Here is a 21,447-nt window from a genome sequence, read left to right on the forward strand (position 1 = left end):
AGTAACCTCTTTGGGAAAGAGTGAGCTGGTTTTAAAAACAAGTCAGGGTTTTTAAATCGTGGACGATTATCTAAGGCTGCAAAATGCCTTTCCTTGTCCCTACTATTTTAAATGAACTGGATAGAGTACCAAGAAGTTTACGTTGCCTTAATGTAAATGACTGATTTTCTGAGTGTTTCAATATTAAAATATGCCTTCCCCTCAAGAGGTTCCCTTGTAACCCAAGCTAAGCCAAATTGACTACCAGTGATTTTCTATTCCTTACCTCCTCGGCAGATCTTCCCTTCTGCAAACCAGCATTTTGCATCTGCTCGAGGGGGCCTGCCACCAGGGAAGTGAATGGGGGTCCCTCCAAACCGTAGCATCTCCGTTTCCACGTCCACAGTGTAGGTGCTATGGAGTTCCCATTCTTTCCAGTTGGTGTCCAGAATTACATATTCGGAAATTCCATTTCCATTTGAATCTGTCCTTATCAACTGGTTGAATCCATAGAACTGCATGTTTCCAGAATGCTGAACCAGGCTGGCAGCACTAGCCCGTCCACTTTCTTTCATGGCGTTATTCATGGCTTGTGCGATAAAGTAAATTGAATTGTAGATGGTTCCAAACAACGGTGAAACCTATTTTTAAAAATTACAATTATCTTGAGCCCTAGTCACCCTAGAGCAATCTCAGAGTGTATTCCAAGTGTGGGTTCGCTATTATGGGCTGCACGTCTGAGTGGACTGGAGCTATGAAGACCCAGAGGGGAAATTTTTTGTTTGTTTCTGAGGGCTTGCTTGGTTTCTCACCTGAATTTTTCTGTTTTTCTCCCCCAGGCCTTCACATTTTTAAATATATCAAATATGACAATTTTATGAGCAAACCAAGTCATACACAATATATTTTTATGCTCCTAAATTAAGAAAGTGATTTAGAGTTACAAAGCCCACTTAAAAAACAAGTATGGAATAGACAAGAGGAGCTCAAAGGAAATCTACCAGGCTAATTACTGGGGCATTATGCTTGGTAAAATCATTTTGCTGGCACTACTAGAGTGGTAGGTGTGTATGGCAAGACTGTAAATAATGCGTCTTCGCATCCATGTCTGTACCTTGTATTAGTTTAAAATGGATGCTGTTCTAGACAAATGCTCCCCAGAGAAAGTGAACACTAGATTTCAGTTTTAAACATACGCCTGCACACACGCAGATACATACGCTGATGTCCACAAATATAGGGTCAAATATTGTAGTATATGGAGAATGTGGCTTTTAATCAAGAAACTCTGTATGTAGTTGGTGTGCAGAGTGACAAAGCTTTGGTGAGACACCACTGTAACACAGTATGGCTACTACAATGGACAGCATGACTACAGCTGCTGAGTAAATATGGTAAAAGCAACAGTATTTGTATACTATGCCTAATGTACTGCTTGTTAACCTTCTAAGTTTATTTTTGGAAGAATCCTTGTGTCTTTTTCTCTTCTGAAAACGTAGGGAAGAAGAGCAAACAATCTCTCACCCTTACCACCCCTGCCCCCTCCATGGCTTCATGGTTTTACATGGCATTTCACTTCTAGGATGAAACTAAAGAAAGCTATGGTCACGCCATTTTACTGAGCTTCAGAGAAAGCTGATATTTGCTACCGTGGTTTCACAAGGTCTAGAAAGCTATCATCCTGTAACAACTTTCTTCTGAATAAAAGGCTTTAAAATTGAGTGAATCATTTTTGTGTTGCAAATAAAAATCAAGATACAGAGAGGTGTAGTGGCTAGCAAAACACTGTCATGCCTTGTTAATGTGGAGCAGAGGATTTTCAGCCCTGGCTGCACATTAGAATTACCTAAAAGGTGTCAAAAAATTCCAATGCCTAGCCCAACTGAGGCCTACAGAATGAGACACTTTAGGTTGGGAATCCAGTAATCAGTAGTAGTAAAAGCTTCCCAAGGATTCTAATATACATCCAGGGTTTAAAACCAATAGCACAGAAGAACACACAGTGGCCTGGTAGTCTCTTCTAAATGCTAGGATGTTTGGGCAAGTTACATATCCCTTCTCTCTGGGCATCAGTTTCTTCCTCTATAAAATAAGGATATAGAATTATGAACCTTGGAAGACATCTGGTCTAACTATCTTACTTTATAGACAGAAAAGTGAGAAGTTAAGTGATCTGTCAAGGTCACTCACCTAGGCATAAAATTAGAACTAGAACCCAGATCTCCTGTCTCCTAGTTCACAGTATTCTTGGTTGGACTAGAAGGTCTCTGGAGCCTTTTCTAGTTGTGATCTCCTGTGAAATTTCCCAACTTCTGTTCTAGTTCAGGTACCAAATTTAGTTTGGAGACATGTTTTGTTTGGCTAGTATGTGAGTTCTTCATCTCCCTGACCTCTTAACATTGTAGTGCCCCAGGGCTCAGTCCTTAATACTCTTCTCTATCTATACTCATACCCTTGGTGATTTCTTCTGGTTTCGTGGCTTTAAATACCATATCTATGCCTATAACTCTCAAATTTATATTTCCAGCTCAGACTTCTCTCCTGAATTCCAGATGTGTATATTCAACTGTGCGATATCTATTTGGATATTAAACTCAACATACCCAAAATTGAGCTCCTGATCTTCACCCCAGATCTTCCTATTCCGTCTACAGTCTTCCCCTGTTTTTGTTAATAGCAACTCCATTCTTCCAGTTGCTCAGGCCCAAAAACCTTGCCCCAGATAACAGAACTATTGGCAGAGCAGAAAGAAACATTTTGGTCTCCTGAGTTTTAGTTCAGCGATCTCCCTTCACCACTCTGCCTTAACATGCCCTCTATAGAAATAAGTGCTGCCACCAAGGCATCCATACTTAGTTGCCTAGCACACACTGAGGTCCCCTAAGAGCTCTTCACTAGCTCCCTCTCCTTACATTCTCAGATGTTCCACTTAATTGTCTTTAGGATTTCTGCAAGAGTCTGCCTGTTTTCTCGGGCTTTGGAAGGTTACGACAATAAGTGAAGGGTGGAAGGTGGAGTATAAAAATCAATACTAGTAAAACGAATAAAAAACCACAGGGCAGCAAGCTGCTGAAAGCAGTATTCTGTTTTGAAAGGCACAGAGCCTTCGGGGAAGAGACTGCATGTACCTTGAACCAAAAGCAAAGGTTGGAACTCTTAAAAAAAAACACCCCCACCTCCAAGTTGACCTATTCCTCTGGGTTTTCAGCTGGCCAGGCTATGCTGCCCTTTGTGTTCTCAAGTTGGCTTCTGTTAGAGCTGACTGACAGCAACTCCCCAAGATGGCTGAAGCCTGAAGCCTGTTCTTCAGCCTCCAACACATTACACACACACACACACACACACACACACACACACGGTAGATAGACCTGAAGCCAACAGGAAGAGCATAGCTGTAGCAGTAATATTCAGTTGCAAAAGAGTAACTGCCACAATTGCCCATCCTTACTGGGAGGGTTTGGATTTGTGTGCTAGTTGGCTTGTGTTCCTGTTTCATCCTCTTGTACCTTTCGGCAATGGGAATGGTCCCTTCCGTAAGTTGAAGGCACACTCTGTTAGCATTAGTCGCATAAAGTTTATAGTTACAGCTGCTGCAAATAATGAGAAAGAGAAGAGGTAGAGGGTGGGACAAAGGAAGAATGGACCCTCTCCAAAACCTTCTGTCCTGTTTTTTGACCACAGTGCCAAAGAAGCAAGACAGGATTGGAGAGGAACTCCTGTCAGACAGATGTCTATGTTGACATCACAGCCCAGAATGCTGAAACCACTGATGACTCAGCCTATTGGTCTTGCCTGCTGTATAGACCTGCATCTGAATAAATAAATGAATAATAGATGAATGAGTGATAATTGAAACCTATTACTGATTGTGGTTCAGTGAGCTTATCTAGGCCTTTTGGAGCTTGTATCCCAAGAGCACAAAGCGTGGGTCAGGAGCAGTGATATTAAAATTTATTCAATTTAATAAGTCGTGCTGTTGTTAAGTTGATCATCATCAGTTCAGATTTACTGTGCCTGAGAAGACACAAAACTAGCTTCTAAGAAATTTGTCCTCAGAAGCCACCACTTTCAGGACTTTTAAACAAAAAGCCAGGCACATGGAGAAATCAAGAAACCAGAGGATAATTGAATTGTTGTCATTAAAGGTAGTGCCTCCAATGGTGCATGGTCTCAACCCTTGGAGTTAGTCAAGAGATGAATACTAGAACAATCTGCCTGATGTGATGTTCATGAACACAATACTCTTATTCTGTACAGAATGGGGAACAAAGAAAATTGTAGCCACTGTGAGCTTTAGGTAACCTTTTTTGACAAACTATCTGGTGTGACCCCATCCTGGAATGCTTCAGCCTTAACCACATCCCCTTCAGCCCAGCATCCCCCTGCCAGGCACCCACATTTAGAGTGATGGAAAACAATAGATGTTAGGAGTTGAAGATCCTCAGGGCTTGCTGAGAAATCCAGAGGATCTCCTTTGTTTAACCAAATAAGTTTACATTTGGAAAAAATATCCAAAATGTGTGTTCCAGCAGTATGCATTTGTAGCCAATAGAATTTCACTGAAAATAAATATTGGTAATACAATGAAAGGAAGAATGTAGGCACCAAAACCTTATTCCAGAAGTTTATTTTGTGCCAAAATGTAAAGGTACAAAGTGATAGTCCAGCCCAATCGGCCTGAGATCAAATTAGAAAGTTTGTCACTAGCGTCCCACCCACCAATTGCTCCATTCTGATTCATTGTTCTCTTTTCAAAGGTCCTCATAAAGCCCTAGTTTTTCACACATCAGAGGAAAACAATCCAATAAACTCATTCAAATCAAAGTATTAGTCACTTAGTAATATAACTTTGCTTGAATAAAACATTAGACATATGGCATGGTTTAATGCAGGGAAAAAAAGCAAACCCTAATGACCTTGAAATCATGACATTTCATAACATCAGGAATAAAGAGAAGATCCTCAGGGGACTAAGAAGGGAGATAAAACATGTTGGATCAAAGGATCAGGAATCAGAATGGCACTGGAGTTCTCAATACCAACAGTGAAAATCAGAAGACAATCTGATGTCTTCAAAGTGCTTAGGGAAAGTTATTTTTTAACCTAGATTTACATAGTCAGCCAAACTATCAACCAATAGTAAAGATAAAATATTAACTTTTCAGACATGCAAAATCTCAAAAATTTACCTCCTGTGCACCTTTCTCAGGAGCTACTAGAGGATGCACTCCACCAAAACGAGGGAGTAAAGCTAGAAATGGGAATTATAAGGTTCATGAATTAGTGGGTCCAGCATAGAAGAGAGAGAAAGAAAATTTCCAGTATGATGAAAAGAGATATCCTAGCATAATAGTTGAACAGCAGCCTTAAGGAGCAACAAGCTTAAATTGGAATAGGAGGCAAGAGGACCCAAGGAAAAACAAATAAAGTTAATAAGAGATTAAACAAGTTTTACCATGCGTAAAACTGTTTTGAGAGATTTTACAGGATTTTCAGAAGGTGTGGAAAGACTTAGAAATTCAAAGTAAGGTAACCAAATAAAAGATAAAGCAATTACTATCTCCAAGAAAAATCCAAAGTTATACATGAAATGAATTGCAATCATATTATATTGACTCAATGGCAACGGGTTATTTATTTATTTTGGTATGTAAATATCATTCACTGCTGAGTCAATGTCGACTCATAGCAAAGAACAGCTGGTGGATTTGAACTGCTGATCTTTTGGTTAGCAGCCTGAGCTCTTGACCACTTACACTTAAAAATACTGAATATGGATTTAACTAAAAATTGTGACATAGGTATATTGAGGGTTTCAAGGAGGGTAAGAGAGTACAAAATACCTAACCAACCACCTCCTCTATAATTTAAAAAAAAAAAACTTGTTACCGTTGAGTTGATTCCGACTCATAGCAACCCTATAGGACAGAGTAGAGCTGCCCCATAGGGTTTCCAAGGAGGGGCTGGTGAATTCGAACTACCAACCTTTTGTTTAGCAGCTGAGCTCTTAACCACTGTGTCACCAGGACTCCCTTCTATAATAGGAGGCCAACAAATAATGTCAAAAATTGATTAGTGAAGAGATATCAGTAGCAGTATGGTATTTAGAAACATAGAGGTAAATGCATAATAAAGAACTAAAAGAGATAGAAGTGGTTCTCTAAGGAAGGGTGGGAGAGAGGCCATCTCTTTAATGTATTTGTTTACTCACTTATTGTCTCTGTCACTAGAATTTAAGCCCCATAGGGCAGAAACAAGTGATGAGCTAGTAAATGTTTAACAACATTGCTACGGTTTTGCGGGGTGGGGGGGGACTTTGATTTGTAGCATTTGCCAATTTCGGTGGTGTAAATACTCCTAGCATGCCTGATTTTGAGCTACCAATGTGATGTCACCAATAAGGTTATCCTGGTCCCAAAGGAGAAAAAGTGGAAAAGAAGGTATCTGTGTGCCAGGCACTCTACTAGTCACTTTAAACATTTTGCCTTGTTTTATCATCACTATAATCCTAAAATATATAGATTACTAACTCATTTTATAGATAAGAAAACCAAGACTCAAAAAGTCTAAGTAACTTCCCCAAGGTCACATAGCTAGTAAGAGTCAGAGCTGAAGTTTAAAACCAAGTGTGCCTAACTTCTTGTCATATGCTGTGTCTGTTACATCAGCTGCCTTAAAAAATCACTTTTAGCAAGATAATTTAGGAACAAAAAGGGGGAGGGTGTTTGTCGGAGATGTGAAGATAATTGTTTCACCCTCTACCACTCTTTGGTTATGAAGGTTTAGCTTAGGCACCTGTAAAGGGGTGATAGAAATGCATCCAAACAGACTTTTTTAATAAGCTCTGGATTCTTCGTTATACTTCTACTTTCTTGTCTAAAGCAGAGTACAGGCTGCCCAGCAACCAAGCTAATGGTGTCTTTTTTTCCCTTAATTACCTTATGTTTTCCACAAGCTCAAAGGGATGGAATCAAATATTAAGAGTAAAAGGTCTGCATTTTTTATCGCTATATCTGGTCTTTTATTTTACAATACACATACACACACACCCCTTTATCATTCCCTCAACCCTGTGATTAAAGTTGAAAAAAATGACAGAGTGTATCTATATGATGTCATACTATTGGCTAAAAAGTACAAAAATTCACCCTCAATATACAATACTAAACAACTGGTTTGACCAACCATTATTAGCAATTTGTGGGATTCTTGCAATTCTTAGCTAAATTGACTAGTTGTTTTGATTTAAGTGTGTGTGTGTGTCCCCTAAAAGAGAGATGTTTATTATAAACATATGCTAGTATCGGTGGTAACAAAGTTCAAATTCAACACTGATAATAGCTCTGCTAGTCATTTTTTTATTAGAAAAAGAATCAGCAAAAGATTTTTATTAATACTCAGAACATAAAGAGATAAGTAAACCCAAGTTGCATCTGAACCACTTATTCAGAGAGAGAAGCAGCCCACAGGATAAATAAAGGGTGGATAAAAAAGGAGAATATCATACAGAATGTGAGTGTCAGCTGCCTACCTGAAAGTCTTCTGCATTGCTAATAGAATCCAAATTTTGTTCACACTTTTCCAGCAGCCAGAGGATCAATCATAGTGGCCTCATTCGTCTTTCCAAATCATTGGTTTAGGCATGGGTGTTGGACACAATTGTGGACAAGAGGTGCAGTCTATTTAGGGAGCTTCTGGGAAAGAATTCCTCATTCTTAAAAAGAGATACAAGAGAGGGCATTCCTGATTTTTGCCTCTAGGCATTTCTACCTATATGTGATGTCTGGAACTGTGGCAGCCATCTTGGGACCGTGAGAACCAGCTCACTGGGGCAAGCCAGCATGCTATGACTTGCAAAGTGGAAAGACTAAAAGAGCCTGTTTGTTGATGACATCACTGAGCTCCTGAATTAACCTACCCTGGAACCCCACTAGGAGCACCCACTTACCTTCCAATTAAGAAAAAAAAAATATTGCTTAGGCCATTTTGTATTGAGCTGTCTGTTACTTGCAGCCAGAAGCATTAAACTAATATAGTATGCTAACTAATGCTAGAACTTTTAAACTAATTTATGTGTCATTCTAAATACTTCTGAAAATGTCTACTTTCTACATCTGGCCTTCAACCTATAGAAGCCTCCCTCCATATTTTTCTAATTTGTGCTTTTTCCTAATTTATCTTTTTCTCCACATCTTCCTCTCATATCGCTTGTCTTCTTAGTATTCTTCCTCTTTGTTTTTGCCTTTGTACTCCTTTTTCTTCCTCTAGCCCTTAAGTGACTGTGACTTGAATCTGAGTTATGTCTATATGTACATGCATCCACACATATGTATACTATTTGTATTCTCCCCCATTCCTAATGATTCCTTCTATATAGAGGTAGCTCTACTAGCAAAAAACTGCTGGCATCCCTTCATCTACTTACTCATTCCTCCCCACACAAGAGGAGTGACTCAATCTGATTGGTCAGTTTAGAATGAGAATTAAGTATGTGTAGTCCAGCCCCCTTCTATCTTCTTTCTCTTGGGAATGAGCTACCTACAGGGAACATGTGTTCTGCTATGGTCCTCCAGTCTATAAATCTTACAAAAGGCCTGCCCCATGGGGGAGGACTACAGTGGTTCAGCAATGCTGGTGACTAGGTGGAGAAGTCTGTTTATTCCTCATGCTCAGTACTGGGAAACTCAAATGTCTATGGATAGAAGCAATATTCTCCAATATCATTTTTTTAAATACATAATAAAGGTGATATTTTCTTATATACCAACTCTTTTGTCTTATTGCTGAATTGGTTCAGAACTTGGGTCAAAAAGTGGGCTTCTTTTTATTAGGTCCCCTTGAGTATCACCAACCAAAAACTCATTGCCTTTGAGTCAATTCCAACTCATAGCAACCTTATAGGACAGGGCAGAACTGTCCCATAGGGTTTCCAAGGCTGTAATCTTTATTAAAGCAGACTGCCACATCTTTCTCGTGCAGAGTGGCTGGCAGATTCGAACTGTTGGCCTCTCAGTTAGCAGCCAAGAACTTTAGCCACTGCACCACCAGGGCTCCTCTGAATAGCACCAGTATATATTAGAGTTTTGTTTCCCCATTCTTAAATACAGTACATTTCATTTTTTCTTCATGACTATGTGCTGTCATTCATTGGGGGTTGCTTGAAAATGAAAAAAAAGAAAACTTCAACAGTATGTCTGTTTTAGAGGTATTTTTGATTTTTATATCTGCTATTAATTGAGTTTTCTATGAAATAGGGCTCTTGATAGGAAAAAGATTTCCCTCCCTGGATTTTGAGGTTCTCTTCTCATGATAACTTGTGAATCTGCACTTACCTGATCTGCCTCCAGCTGCTCAGGAATTTCACCTCTAGCTGCTGCCTCTGTATAAGCTTGATAGAAGGTCTTTTCATGGGACTCCACTGTAATGGTCAACACAGCGTCATAGGCCTCCCTGAGCTTTAGGTTGTTTCTCAGGACCTGGTAGGGGGTGTGCTTATAAGGTAAACTGTAGAGCATGGCATCATAGGGAATAAACACATAGTTTCCATCAGTCATTTTCAGATCATGAGCCCATTCCAAGAGATGCTTCTGAGTCTCTCCCCCAATCAAGGCTGAATGCATGCACATGATGATTACTGAAACCAACAAAACAGGGAGATTATGGCAGCAATACGTTAGTAAAAGACAGTGCCAAAAACTACAGATTATGAGAAACAAATAAATGTGTTATAACCAATTTTTAAATGATTTGTACCTTATGCCTCTAAGATGAGCAAGATGCTGAGGTCCTGAGCCTAAGCTGAGATATGTTCACGGACCCTGAGCTGGGTATGGGGACAAGAGAGATGTGCCTACGGGGTGCAGTGTCTAATACTAGACAGGACAAAAACAAGTATAACAAATGGGAGGTAGCATAATGAAGATCTAGATTTATATCCTGACTCCACCAGTTGCTAGCTGTATACCCTTGGGAAAATTACATAACTTCTCTCTGCCTCATTCACAAAATAGAGGTAATAATATGTATTTCATGGGGTGGTAGTGAGGACTGAAGATGACAATTCATCTAATGGGCTTCGCACATAAAAACCAAAAAAAGTGCACTCAATAAATGGTAGTATTGTTGTACCTAAGAATAAGATTAAAAGGAGAGTATGGAAGACATTCCCATAGCCACTGTTTTTGTTTTTGTTTTTGATACTTTAGATGGTTTACAGAGCAAATTAGTTTCTCATTAAACGATTAATAGCATATCACTTTTTGACATTGGTTGTCAACCCCATGACATGTCAACACTCTCCCCTTCTCAACCTTGGGTTCCCCATTACCAGCTTTCCTGTCCCCTCCTACCTTCCCATCCTTGCCCCTGGGCTAGTGTGCCCATTTACTCTCGTTTTGTTTTATGGGCCTGTCTAATCTTTGGCTGAATGGTGAAGCTGCTGTTTTTTTGTTTGTTTGTTTTGTTTTATTGCTCACTCCCTAAAAAATACACTCCAGTAGATTTTTTACCAACTCTTCCCATCCTTACCAAGGCCATTACAGACACTGAATGGCACTAAGTCATACTCACCTATAAATGCTACTAATATTAGGCATGATATGTTTAACTTTTAAAAAAATTTAACTTCTCTATAATTGGAATTACTTTGCAATCAATTTAATTCTTCCCAGACTTATGAAACTATGTTGTTTGGCAAGGCATGCTAGAATAGAGTGGATTAGCGGGGGCCACGGTTGAAGAATGGCGGCTAGATCATGAGACTGAAAGTCTTATATCCAATTTCGCCCTTGGCATGCTAAATGAGTTTAGTTTAAGCCCACTTGTGCTTCAGTGCCCACATCTTGAAAATGTAGATTCCAGTGCATTTCCCAGGTACGCTGAGTAGTTTAATTAGATAATGCCTGGTAAGTATTCCAAACTCCTTGGAGAAAGGCAAAGGTCCTATTGCCATTTGTAAATATTAATTATACATGTTTATATGGAACCTTTAATCTCAGGAACTAAGCGTGCTTAACTATGTTCAATGACTGGTCTTTGGCATTCACATATTGCTTCATCTATTTGCAAAAACCTTCTTTACACTTGTTAAATAACCCCAGAAAGTTTTCCCTTTGAACTAGAGCTGGTACCCTTTATTTTCTTTAAGATGTAGCTAATACATTTTGAGATTAATTTAGGCACACCAGACACACACACACACATCCCACAACACAGCATAAGTTGACTTTTCAAATGACTATTAGCTCCTTTAACATAATTACCCTAAGAGGCTCTACATGTATTCTGATGCTCAGCCCTTTCTTAGAACTCTCTAGGGATATCCTTGGAGCCAGTTCATGAGCCACACAAGAAATTCAACCTCACTGGTTTATAACCGAGGAACCCTGGTGTGGTGCAGTGGTTAAAACATTTGACCGCTAACTGAAAGGTCAGCGGTTCAAAACCAACAGCCACTTGGCAGGAGAAAGATGTGGCAGTGTGCTTCTGTAGAGATTTATAGCCTTGGAAACCCTATGGGGTCGCTATGAGTTGGAATTAACTCGACGGCAGTGGATTTGGTTTGGTTGGTTCACAATTTAACATTATATAATGGGAAAATGGAGTGCTAGAGAGGTTTGACAAGGCAAGAGTTGGGTTTAGAAAAAGAAACTAGAACCCAAGGCCTCTGACTCCCTATGTTTATCTACACCATCAAACATCAATCAGTTTCATCAAATTAGTTCAGTAACAGGTCCACTGGGGGAGGTGTTATGGATTGAATTGTGTCCCCAAAAAATATATGTTATCTTGAGACTATGTTGGCATCTCCTGCCTGGAGGGGAGATGAGAAGGTAGAGGGGGTTAGAAGCTGGCAAAATGGACATGAAAAGAGAGAGTGGAGGGAGGGAGTGGGCTGTCTCATTAGGGCAAGAGTAATTGGGAGTATGTACCAAGGTGTATATAAGTTTTTATGTGAGAGACTGACTTGATTTATAAACTTTCACTTAAAGCACAATAAAAATTATATATATATATATACAGACACATCCAAACTCCCCAAGGGAACAAACTGCTGGACTGAGGGTTGTGAGGACCATGGTCTCAGGGAATATCTAGCTCAATTGGCACAACATAGTTTATAAAGAAAATGTTCTACATTCTACTTTGGTGAGTAGCGTCTGGGGTCTTAAAAGACTGTGAGCGGCCATCTAGGATACTCCACTGGTCTCACCACTTTGGGAGCAAAGAAGAATGAATGCAACTAAAGATACGAGGGAAAGATTAGTCCAAAGGACTAATGGACCATGTCTACCACGGCCTTCACCAAGCTTAGTCAAGTAAAACTAGATGGTGCTCAGATACCACCACTGACTGATCTGACAGAGATCACAATAAAGGGTTCTGGACAGAGCTGGAGAAAAATGTAGAACAAAATTCTAACTCAAAAAGAAAGACCAGACTTGCTGGCCTGACAGAGACTGGAGAAACCCTGAGAGTATGGCCCCCAGACACACTTTCAGCTCAGTAATGAGGCCACTCCTGAGGTTCACCCTTCAGCCAAAGATTGAACAGGTCCATGGAACAAAACAAGACTAAAGGGGCACACCAGCCCTGGGGCAGGGACTGGAAGGTAGGAGGGGACAGGAAAGCTGGTAATAGGGAATCCAGGGTTGAGAGGGGAGAGTGTTGACATTTCGTGGAGTTGTTAACCAGTGTCATAGAACAATGTGTGTACTGCTTGATGAGAAACTAGTTTGTTCTGTAAACCTTCATCTAAAGTAAAAAAAAAAAAAAAAGTTAGAAAAGAAAGTAAAAAAAAAAAAACACGTGTTATAAATCCTAACCTCTATGCCTGTAGTTATAATCCCATTTGGGAATGGGTATTCTTTGTTACGTTAATGACACAGGATTAGCGTAGAGGGCGTTTTAAGTCAATCTCTTTTGAGATATAAAAGAGATTAAACAAGCAACAAAAGCAGCAGAGATGGGGGAAGAGAGATGCCAAGCCACATGAAGACTGCCCTGGAGCAGATTCTCAGAGAGACAGGGACTTTCCTCTAGAGCTAGCAGAGACAGAAAGCCTTCCCCCAGAGCCAGCACCCTGAATTCAGACTTCTAGCCTCCTAAAATGTGAGAAAATTAATTTCTGTTTGTTAAAGCCATCCACTTGTGGTATTTCTGTTATAGTAGCACTAGATAACTAAGACAGAGTTTGGTACTGAGAAGTGGGGGTGCTGCTCTAACCAATACCTAAAATGTGGAAGTGACTTTGGAATTGGATAATGGGTGGAGGCTGGAAGAGATTTCAGGTGCCTAACAGTAAAAGGCTAGATTGCTAGATTGCCTTGAAGAGACTGTTGGTAAAATTATGGACATCAAAGGCAATTCTGGTGAGGGTTCAGAAAGCAGTGAGGAGAGCTATAGAAAAGGTCCCCACCGTCTTAGAGAATACATATGGTGCCAGCAACAGACTGTCGCTAGAAATGTGGACAGTAGATGTGCTGCTGGTGAGGCTTTAAAAGACAATGATGAACATGTGATTGGGCAACAGAAGAAGGGTGACACTTTTATGCAGTGGCAAAGAACTTGTCTTAATTATGTTCAAATGTTTGGTAGAAGGTAGAACTTGTAAGTGATGAACTTGGATATCTGGCTGAGGAGATTTTTAAGCAAGATCTTGAAGGGGCTGTGTGGTTTTTCCTTGCTGCTTATAGTAAAATGTGAGAGGAAAGAGATGGACTTAAAAATGAACTGTGCAAAACGAAAACAAAACTTAAAGATTTGGAAAATTCAGTTGTACAAACTGAGGACATGTGTCCTAGAATTTTCACCTACCAACTACCATAGCAGAAAACCCATCAGCTTAGACTGAAGGGGACAGAGAAAGAACAAAAGGAAAAAATGGTGTCTGCTTCTTGGAATTCTATAGGCAGGCAACAGGGAAAAGGAGCTACATCTGTTGTCCTCCAAGAAAAGAAAAGGACCATCTGTGGAGCAGCTCAGAGATCAGCAGAACTGCTGGAAGGAGCATGGGAAGTAGGTTCAAAGTGTGGGGCCATGGTCTCCTGGATCTCAAAGAGTGGGGCCACAACCTTCTATGTTTCAATGAGTCAGGTCTTCGCTAACTCAGTTCCAGAGTGTGGGGCTGCCATTAAGGTGTGCAAGGGGGATGAGGCCGCCACCCAAAACTGAGGAGGCGAGGCTACCATGCCCAAGGGGCAGAAGAATGGGGCCTGCTGGGGCCAAGGGGGTGGGTTCGCCACTCAGACGGACTAGGAGAATAGGGCCATCTAAAGCCGAGGGAGCAGAGTTGCTGTTTCAGTTGGCCTGAAGGCGGAACTGAAGCCCACGTCTAGGGGGCCTCCACCCGGAATCCAAAGTGCATGGCCAACACTCGGAGTCTGGAGGGCAGGGCCATTGCCTAGACAGTGTCAGGAGAGGATTATTTTCAAGCCTTAAGAGCTAATGTAATGTATTCTGCTAGGATTTGAACTAGCTTGGTGTCTGTTATCCCTTCTCTCCCTCCAGTTTTTCTCATATGTAATGGAAATGTCTACTTTGTACCTGTCCCACCATTGTACTTTGGAAAGAGATGCCTTATAATTTAGATTTCACAGTTCACACAATAAAGGGGAATTTTGCCCGGGATGGAATACACCTAAAGTATCATCCATACTTGATTTCGATGATTCAGAAGATGAGATTTTGGACTTGGAGTGGATTTAAGACTTTGCGGGTGATGTGATGGGGTGAGTGTATTTTGCATGTAGCAAGGACACGAATTGGGGGGGATCAAAGGGTGAAATGTTATGGATTGAATTGTGTCCCCCTCAAAATATGTGTTGCAAATTCTAACCTCTATGCCTGTAGTTGGAAACCCTGGTGGTGGAGTGGTTAAGAGCTATGGCTGCTAACCAAAAAGTTGGCAGTTCAAATCCACCAGGCTGTCCTCGGAAACCTCATGAGGCAGCTCTACTCTGTCCTATAGGATCGCTATGAGTTGGAATCGACTCGAGGGCAATCAGTTTGGGTTTTTTTTTTGTTTTTTGGGTTTTTTTTTTTTTTTTTTGGATGCCTGTAGTTATAATTCCATTTGGGAATGGGTTTTCTTTGTTATGATAATGAGACAGGATTAGCATCAGATGTGTCTTAAATTAATCTCTTTTGTGATATAAAAGAGATTAAACAAGCAAGTGAAAGAAGCAGAGATGGGGAAAGCAAGGTGCCAAGCCACATGAAGATAACCAAGGAGTAGAAGCTCAAAGAAACAAGGACGTTCTTCCAGAGCCAGGAGAGAGAGAAAGGCTTCCCCTAGAGCTGGCACCCTGAATTCAGACTTCTAGCTTCCTAAACTGTGAGAAAATAAATTTCTGTTTGTTAAAGTCAGCCACTTGTGATATTTCTTTATAGCAGCACTAGATAACTGAAACACCAGATGTTTTAGTTAGTTGTCCAGTATCCAACAGTATCCTTGGCAAGTAGGTCAGAATTATCATCTTTATTCTACAAAAGCAGAGATTAGATGACTTGACCAAGGTTATGCAGTACAGATAAAATTCTATTTAATGCACTGAAAGGGACATCAAAATTTCTTTATTAGGTTAAAAATATTAAATGGAACTAGGTGCTTTCCATTGGTTGAAATACAGCAAATGCTTCAACATACACTACATGTAACTGATACTCTGGTGTGCCACCCAGATGCCCCCTTCAGGACTGAAGCGCATATTACCCCAGCTGCTGGGGGTGCTTGTAGCTAATAGTTGAGTCCCTCTCTGGGACTTGCCCTCAGTTGAAGAGAGTCATCTCTCCCAAGGTCACATCCCCTCAATAATGTGCTGAAACGGCCTTATGCTGGCTCACAAAAGCTGATTGCTAAACTTTCAGGAATTGTATGAGCCAGATAATGTCATGTTGGTAGCTTGAAATTGGTCATAGAGGGAGTAATTACACCATGGAAATCATCAAATGCTGCAAATCGGGGAAGTTTTTTTTTTCCTGAAGAGCTGGTTGTTAAAAAATCATTATCACACCAGTGCGCTCCTTTCTATGGATCGGCCTGCATCCAATGACTGGTCAACATGAAGGTATAAAGGCCTAGACTCCTCACTTCAATTCTGGACAATTCTAAAGGGGTCCAGAGGTCCTTTTGGAACTGGTTGAGGCCCCTTTGTTGTGGCTGCATTATAGTTTCTCTCTGTTCAATTCTACTGCTTTCTTTCCGTTACAGGTGTTGATCCTTGAAAGCACTCCTCCAATAAGCTTCCTGCACGCAAATCTCCATCTGAGAGACTGTTTTCAGGGAAACTGACTTGTGACATTGGGTTAAAGCCCCAGTGTACTCTCAGCTGAGTTCTGTCATGGCATTTACAGGATTTATCGCTCTGATTTATTTTTATCGGCTTCTACTATGAGACTGTGAACAACACCTTGAGGTCAGGGATTGTGCCTTATTTTTCTTTGTATTTTGGTACATTTTATGCATATTATTGGTATGTATATGGTATATATCACGCATGTAATAAATGCACGGATGAATGTTTGCAAACTAACAGGTTCTTAAGAAGAGGTTGTGCATTTAGATACCTTTTGTGGGTTTCCTGAGATGTGAGACATGGGCATATTTGGATTGTTAGGAAGGAGGAACAATTGAAAATGATGTTTCCTAGGCAGGTAGATACTACCATGCCTGTCTTTAATGCCTAGTGCCATTAACTATGCCCAAGACCTTACCCATAGCTTGAATTTCTCCTCTTTATTTTTCTTTGATTGACCTACTCCGATGACATTTCAGACAAAGGGTCAGAATTTTTTAAACTGGAAAGATCCTTGGAAACCATCTAGCTCAATCCCTTACTACTCCACTTATTTTACAGATGAGGAAATGAAGACCTCATGAGAAAATGGTCACAGGCTCCGCAAATTTTTGCATAGCAAAATCCTGCCATTGAATGCAATTAAAGTAAAAAGCATAAATACTGAATTCAAACAATAGCATCTTAATTTAATAAATTGAGTGCTTTGTGGAAAGGGATTTGTAAATGCATCTGTTCTGCAGGATAATTTTACTAAATAACTTTATTATCTCAAAATTACATTCATTAAACTGGGATTTTACCTGTAAATTGTTGTCAGGAAAGGATTAGTGTACAGAAAGCTTAAATCCTAGGCAAGGCCTGGGTCAACAGGTGGGCACTGAATAAATGCTAATTTCGTAAGTTTCCATCCTGATTGTTAACGGTCAAAACACTCTATAGCCAAAACAAGGACCAGGAGATATATACCCTCCTGAGATCCCATCTTACCAGGATGTAATATTAGCACTTTCTCTGAACTACCTGAGCTCCATTCCAGCTATCTGGCAGCTGTATCTTCATACTGTGGTACCCAGTATGGCAGGTTGGCAGGCTGCCTAGGACTCTTTCATCCTCAATGCTAGCAGCAAGAAATATGATGAAACTACAAAAGAAGCCAATTCCAAAGTCACTCCACTCCTACTTCTCTTCTTATATTGAAATACTCTATCCACTATTTTCCTGAGATAGAGGAACCGTGTTTCTTAGAAGGCAACACTCACTCTATTTCTCTAAAATTGTTGGCTATGGAGTCCCCTATGGTAGAAACTGGGCCCAATCTCATACTTTGTGAGATGGAAATGGTTCCACTAGCTAGTGCTGAAGAAGTCTTTGGGAACCAAGTGCATATCAATGAGCCCACAAATGCTGTCACCCCAAAACAAAGATAGTAGAACTATTCCTCCCAATTCACAGAAACCCCCAGCTCCACTGCCCTTGCTTTTCATCTTAACCCATTTCCTGCCACTGACATTCATTAACCTGTTTCATTTTAACAAATGTTTGGGGGCTCATAGATAGGAAGGCCAAAGGAGGGGGAGAGGGGCATACTGTGTTTTATTTATCCAAAGTTTCACATTCCCCCAGAATTCACCCCATCTGGAAACCCTGGTGGCGTAGTGGTTAAGAGCTATGGCTGCTAACCAAAAGGTCAACAGTTTGAATCCACCAGGCGCTCCTTGGAAACTGTATGGGGCAGTTCTACTCTGTTCTATAAGGTCATCACGAGTCGGAATCGACTCGACAGCAATGGGTTTGGTTTCTTTTTTTTTTTTTTTTTGACCATATTGTGAAAGAAGCAGATTCATACCCTCTTCCTCTCAGTTTTCTCCCACCCAAGTTTACAGAATGGCTGTGTGTTGTTGTTAGGTGCCATTGAGTCAGTTTCAACTCATAGCAACCCCATGTGACAGAGTAGAACTGTCCCATAGGGTTTTCTAAGCTGTACTCTTTACAGGGGTGGATCACCAGGTCTTTCTCCCATGGAGCCGCTGTGTGGGCTCGAACAACCAATCTTTCAGTTAGCAGCCAAGCGTTTAACCATTGTGCCACCAGGGCTCCTAAATGAATGTATAAGAAGACCAAATGCAATAGCAGACTAAGAAACGGCAGCCTTTCTTCAGTGAGCCTTTTCCTTGGTGATTAGGCGAGTAGCCCCCAACCAGTGTGTAACAGAATCACATGGGAGGTGTGCTAAATAGGCAGCTTCCAGGAATGACTCAGTAGGTCTTAGGCGGGAGGCTCTGGAATCTGCCTGTTTCATAGCTCCCCATCACCCCCGCCCCCCGCCGTGTGATTCAGTGTAGGAGGCCCTCAAACACACGTTAAGAATATGCACTAGGCAATTCGTGGCTATCTCTATCAGCTGAGGACACCCCATATAGTCTTGGCCTTAAGTCCTGAGGCCACCGCTCTGACTGCCACCAGTGTTGGACTAGCCCAAGTAGCTCAGCATCATGGCAGACATATATTACATTCAATAATTATTCAGTCTACAACAGACCATGATTTTTTTTCATAACAAATAAAACTGGTATGACAAGTGCATTTATTGCCTTAACACTGCTGCCTAGCTTGAGATAAGTTTTTAACATTTCTCCATAACTGCAGCATGTTTTCCTTGTTTCCTAAACTGCTATATAAAGAAAAAAATAAAAACATTGCTCTCGAGTCGATTCCAACTCATAGTGACCCTATAGGACAGAGTAGAACTGTCCTATCATAGGGTTTACAAGGAGTGGCTGGTGGATTTGAACCGCCGACCTTTTGGTGAGCAGCCATTGCTCTTACCACTTTGCCACCAGGGCTCACATTGGAATGATTTCACAATCAGCCAAGCATAGAGCTGATGGGCAAAGAGATGAAAGTAAGAGAGGAGGGCTTGAAATAGCCATTTGAAAAGTTCTCGGAAGAGCTGTAGAGTTTCTTGCTATCCTTTGTACAAATTAGAAAAAAGAACTCCTTCCAGGTGGATGCAATCTTGTAGGTGCTCTTCTTCATGAGTGGATGCCTCCTTAAAACAACAACAACAAAAACCAAACCAGTCACCTTAAAGTTGATTCCAACTCATGGCAACCCCAAGTGTGTCAGAGTAGAACTGTGCTCCATAGGGTTTTTAATAGCAGATTTTTCAAAAGTTGAACACCAGGCCTTTCTTCCAAGGCACCTCTGGGTGGACTTGAACTTCCAACCTTTCAGTTAGCAGCACAGAGCATTAACAGTTGCACCACCCAAGGATTCTGAATGATTCCTAAGTGCTTAGAAAAAGGTGCCCCATCCTTTCATTGGACAAAAGCCTCCATCAGGGCACACGGTTTGAGGAGCAGAGAGCAGACTGGATTTTGGCCCTCACATGTCCACTCAGCTAAGTTCCCTTGTGCAGGGCACAAACTACATAGCCACACAAAACAGCCCTGACTGTAAGTTGAAGCTCTTGTGTTTGAATAGTATCTCCTATGTTTGACTTTGTCAGAAACAAAGTTAATTGATAATTGCCCCAATGTATAAGGGAAATGAGTTGAGAATCTGGGAAAGGCTAAAGCCCCCTACTCTGGGACTTCATTTACCTCATTCTTTGGTGTTAATAATGCCTACACTTACCTACTTGTTACTGTGAGTGCTATAGGTGTTGTAAAAGTTGAAAGAAAATGCCTCTCTCCTAGATGACATGAGATGAGATAACCTATGTGCAAATGCCCAATAAACTGTAGAGGGCTGTTCACATGTAAGGTAGTATTATAGTTGCCTTTATTGTCTCTGTGACAGCATCTACTAACACCTCTGATATTCCCTCCCCAGAATCCCACATTATCATCTTCATTATTAAGTTTATCACTGCCTTGGTATTGTGTAGACACAACTTAGACCTGTTTCTGAAGTTAGACTTCCTCTAACTCCAGTAAGGTGCCAGTGATGTTTTCTAATTGGAAACATTACAAGAAAGAGTGGCATACCAGCCAGTGATAGACTAGCTCTTCTCTCCCTTCCCTCCCCACCACCACCATCACTACCACCATGAGGCTGAGATTGCTGTTACTGTGAGCAGATCAGACAAAATCAATCTTCCAACTATTTCCATGATTTCCAAATATTGTCAAGCTTCCACCAAAAGAATGCGTACCTTTCCGCTGTATTGTGGACCCTTCACAAAGGGCCCCTCTCTGAAGGTTTGCTTAGGGGGTCCATAATGTTAAGATGTTGCCTAATATCCAGCAGAATTGGGAAGATGTCAGACCCCACCTTCCTCAACCCTACTCAGCTGAGGTCACACACAGCTTCCACGTGAAAGCTTAGAGCCTTTTTAGTCCTTGTCAGTCAAGACAGATAACAACCAGGAATACTTTTAGTAGTCTCATTCTGCAAGTTGGGAGGGGCTGGAAGATCAGCTAGAGATTTGGTCTGGTATATGCTATGCCTAGAGTGTTGCCACCTTTCCTTCCTCATGGCTATGTTGGCCCAATCCATACTCTTTGGCTTGTAACTCTGTTTCTCACCAGATGAGCTCTTTTCTAATGGAGCCAGAGATGTGCCTTGAACTCCAGTTCGCTTGGCTACAGCTCTGATACTATGCCTATTTTTGGCTCATTCTCTCCAGCCTGCTTCTGTTCCCCCCATTGGATGGGGCCCTGCACTGAGTGGATAATCAAGTTGATGACAAGGCCTATCTTACTTTAAGACTCATTCCCCTTCCTTAACTCTTGCTGCCACATCCCACCCACCAGTTGGCATGCCTGAGGACATACTTAGGCCACAGCCCAACTAAAGGTTCAGTTTCTTTGCCCACCACCCCGCTCCCTCATTCTGACTTGTGTTGTTAAGGTACCAGCATGCCTCATGAGAGCCTGCCTATGTTTTGCCAGAAACCAGAGGCAAAGTCCTAGAATTCAGAGGTTTGTCTTCAGTCCTTTTTATCTTTCTGAGTCCAGCCCTGGTGGTACAATGGTTAAAGCACTGTGCTGCTAACCAAAAGGCCAGAGGTTCAAACCCATCAGCTGCTCTGTGGGAGAAAACACCTGGCAATCTGCTCCTGTAAAAGGGAAACAAACCAAAAAAAAAGAAAGTAACCCATTGCCGTCAAGTTGATTCCAACTCATAATGATGCTATAGGACAGATTAGAACTGCCCTATAGGGTTT

General features: G+C 41.1%; 1 protein-coding gene across 1 annotated transcript in view; it reads right to left on the reverse strand.

Moving 5' to 3' along the window:
- The window catches only part of GUCY2F (guanylate cyclase 2F, retinal), a 124,873-nt gene that overhangs the window by 99,993 nt on the left and 3,433 nt on the right, over window positions 1-21,447 (reverse strand). Inside the window, exons 2-3 of the mRNA XM_003414807.4 lie at window positions 9,312-9,613; window positions 266-620 (exon numbers count right to left, since the gene is read on the reverse strand). Of these exons, the coding sequence (XP_003414855.1) occupies window positions 266-620; window positions 9,312-9,613 (657 nt within the window). The remainder of the gene's footprint in view (window positions 1-265; window positions 621-9,311; window positions 9,614-21,447) is intronic.

This window comes from Loxodonta africana, chromosome X (genome assembly GCF_030014295.1).
Source record: "Loxodonta africana isolate mLoxAfr1 chromosome X, mLoxAfr1.hap2, whole genome shotgun sequence".
NCBI lineage: Eukaryota > Metazoa > Chordata > Mammalia > Proboscidea > Elephantidae > Loxodonta > Loxodonta africana.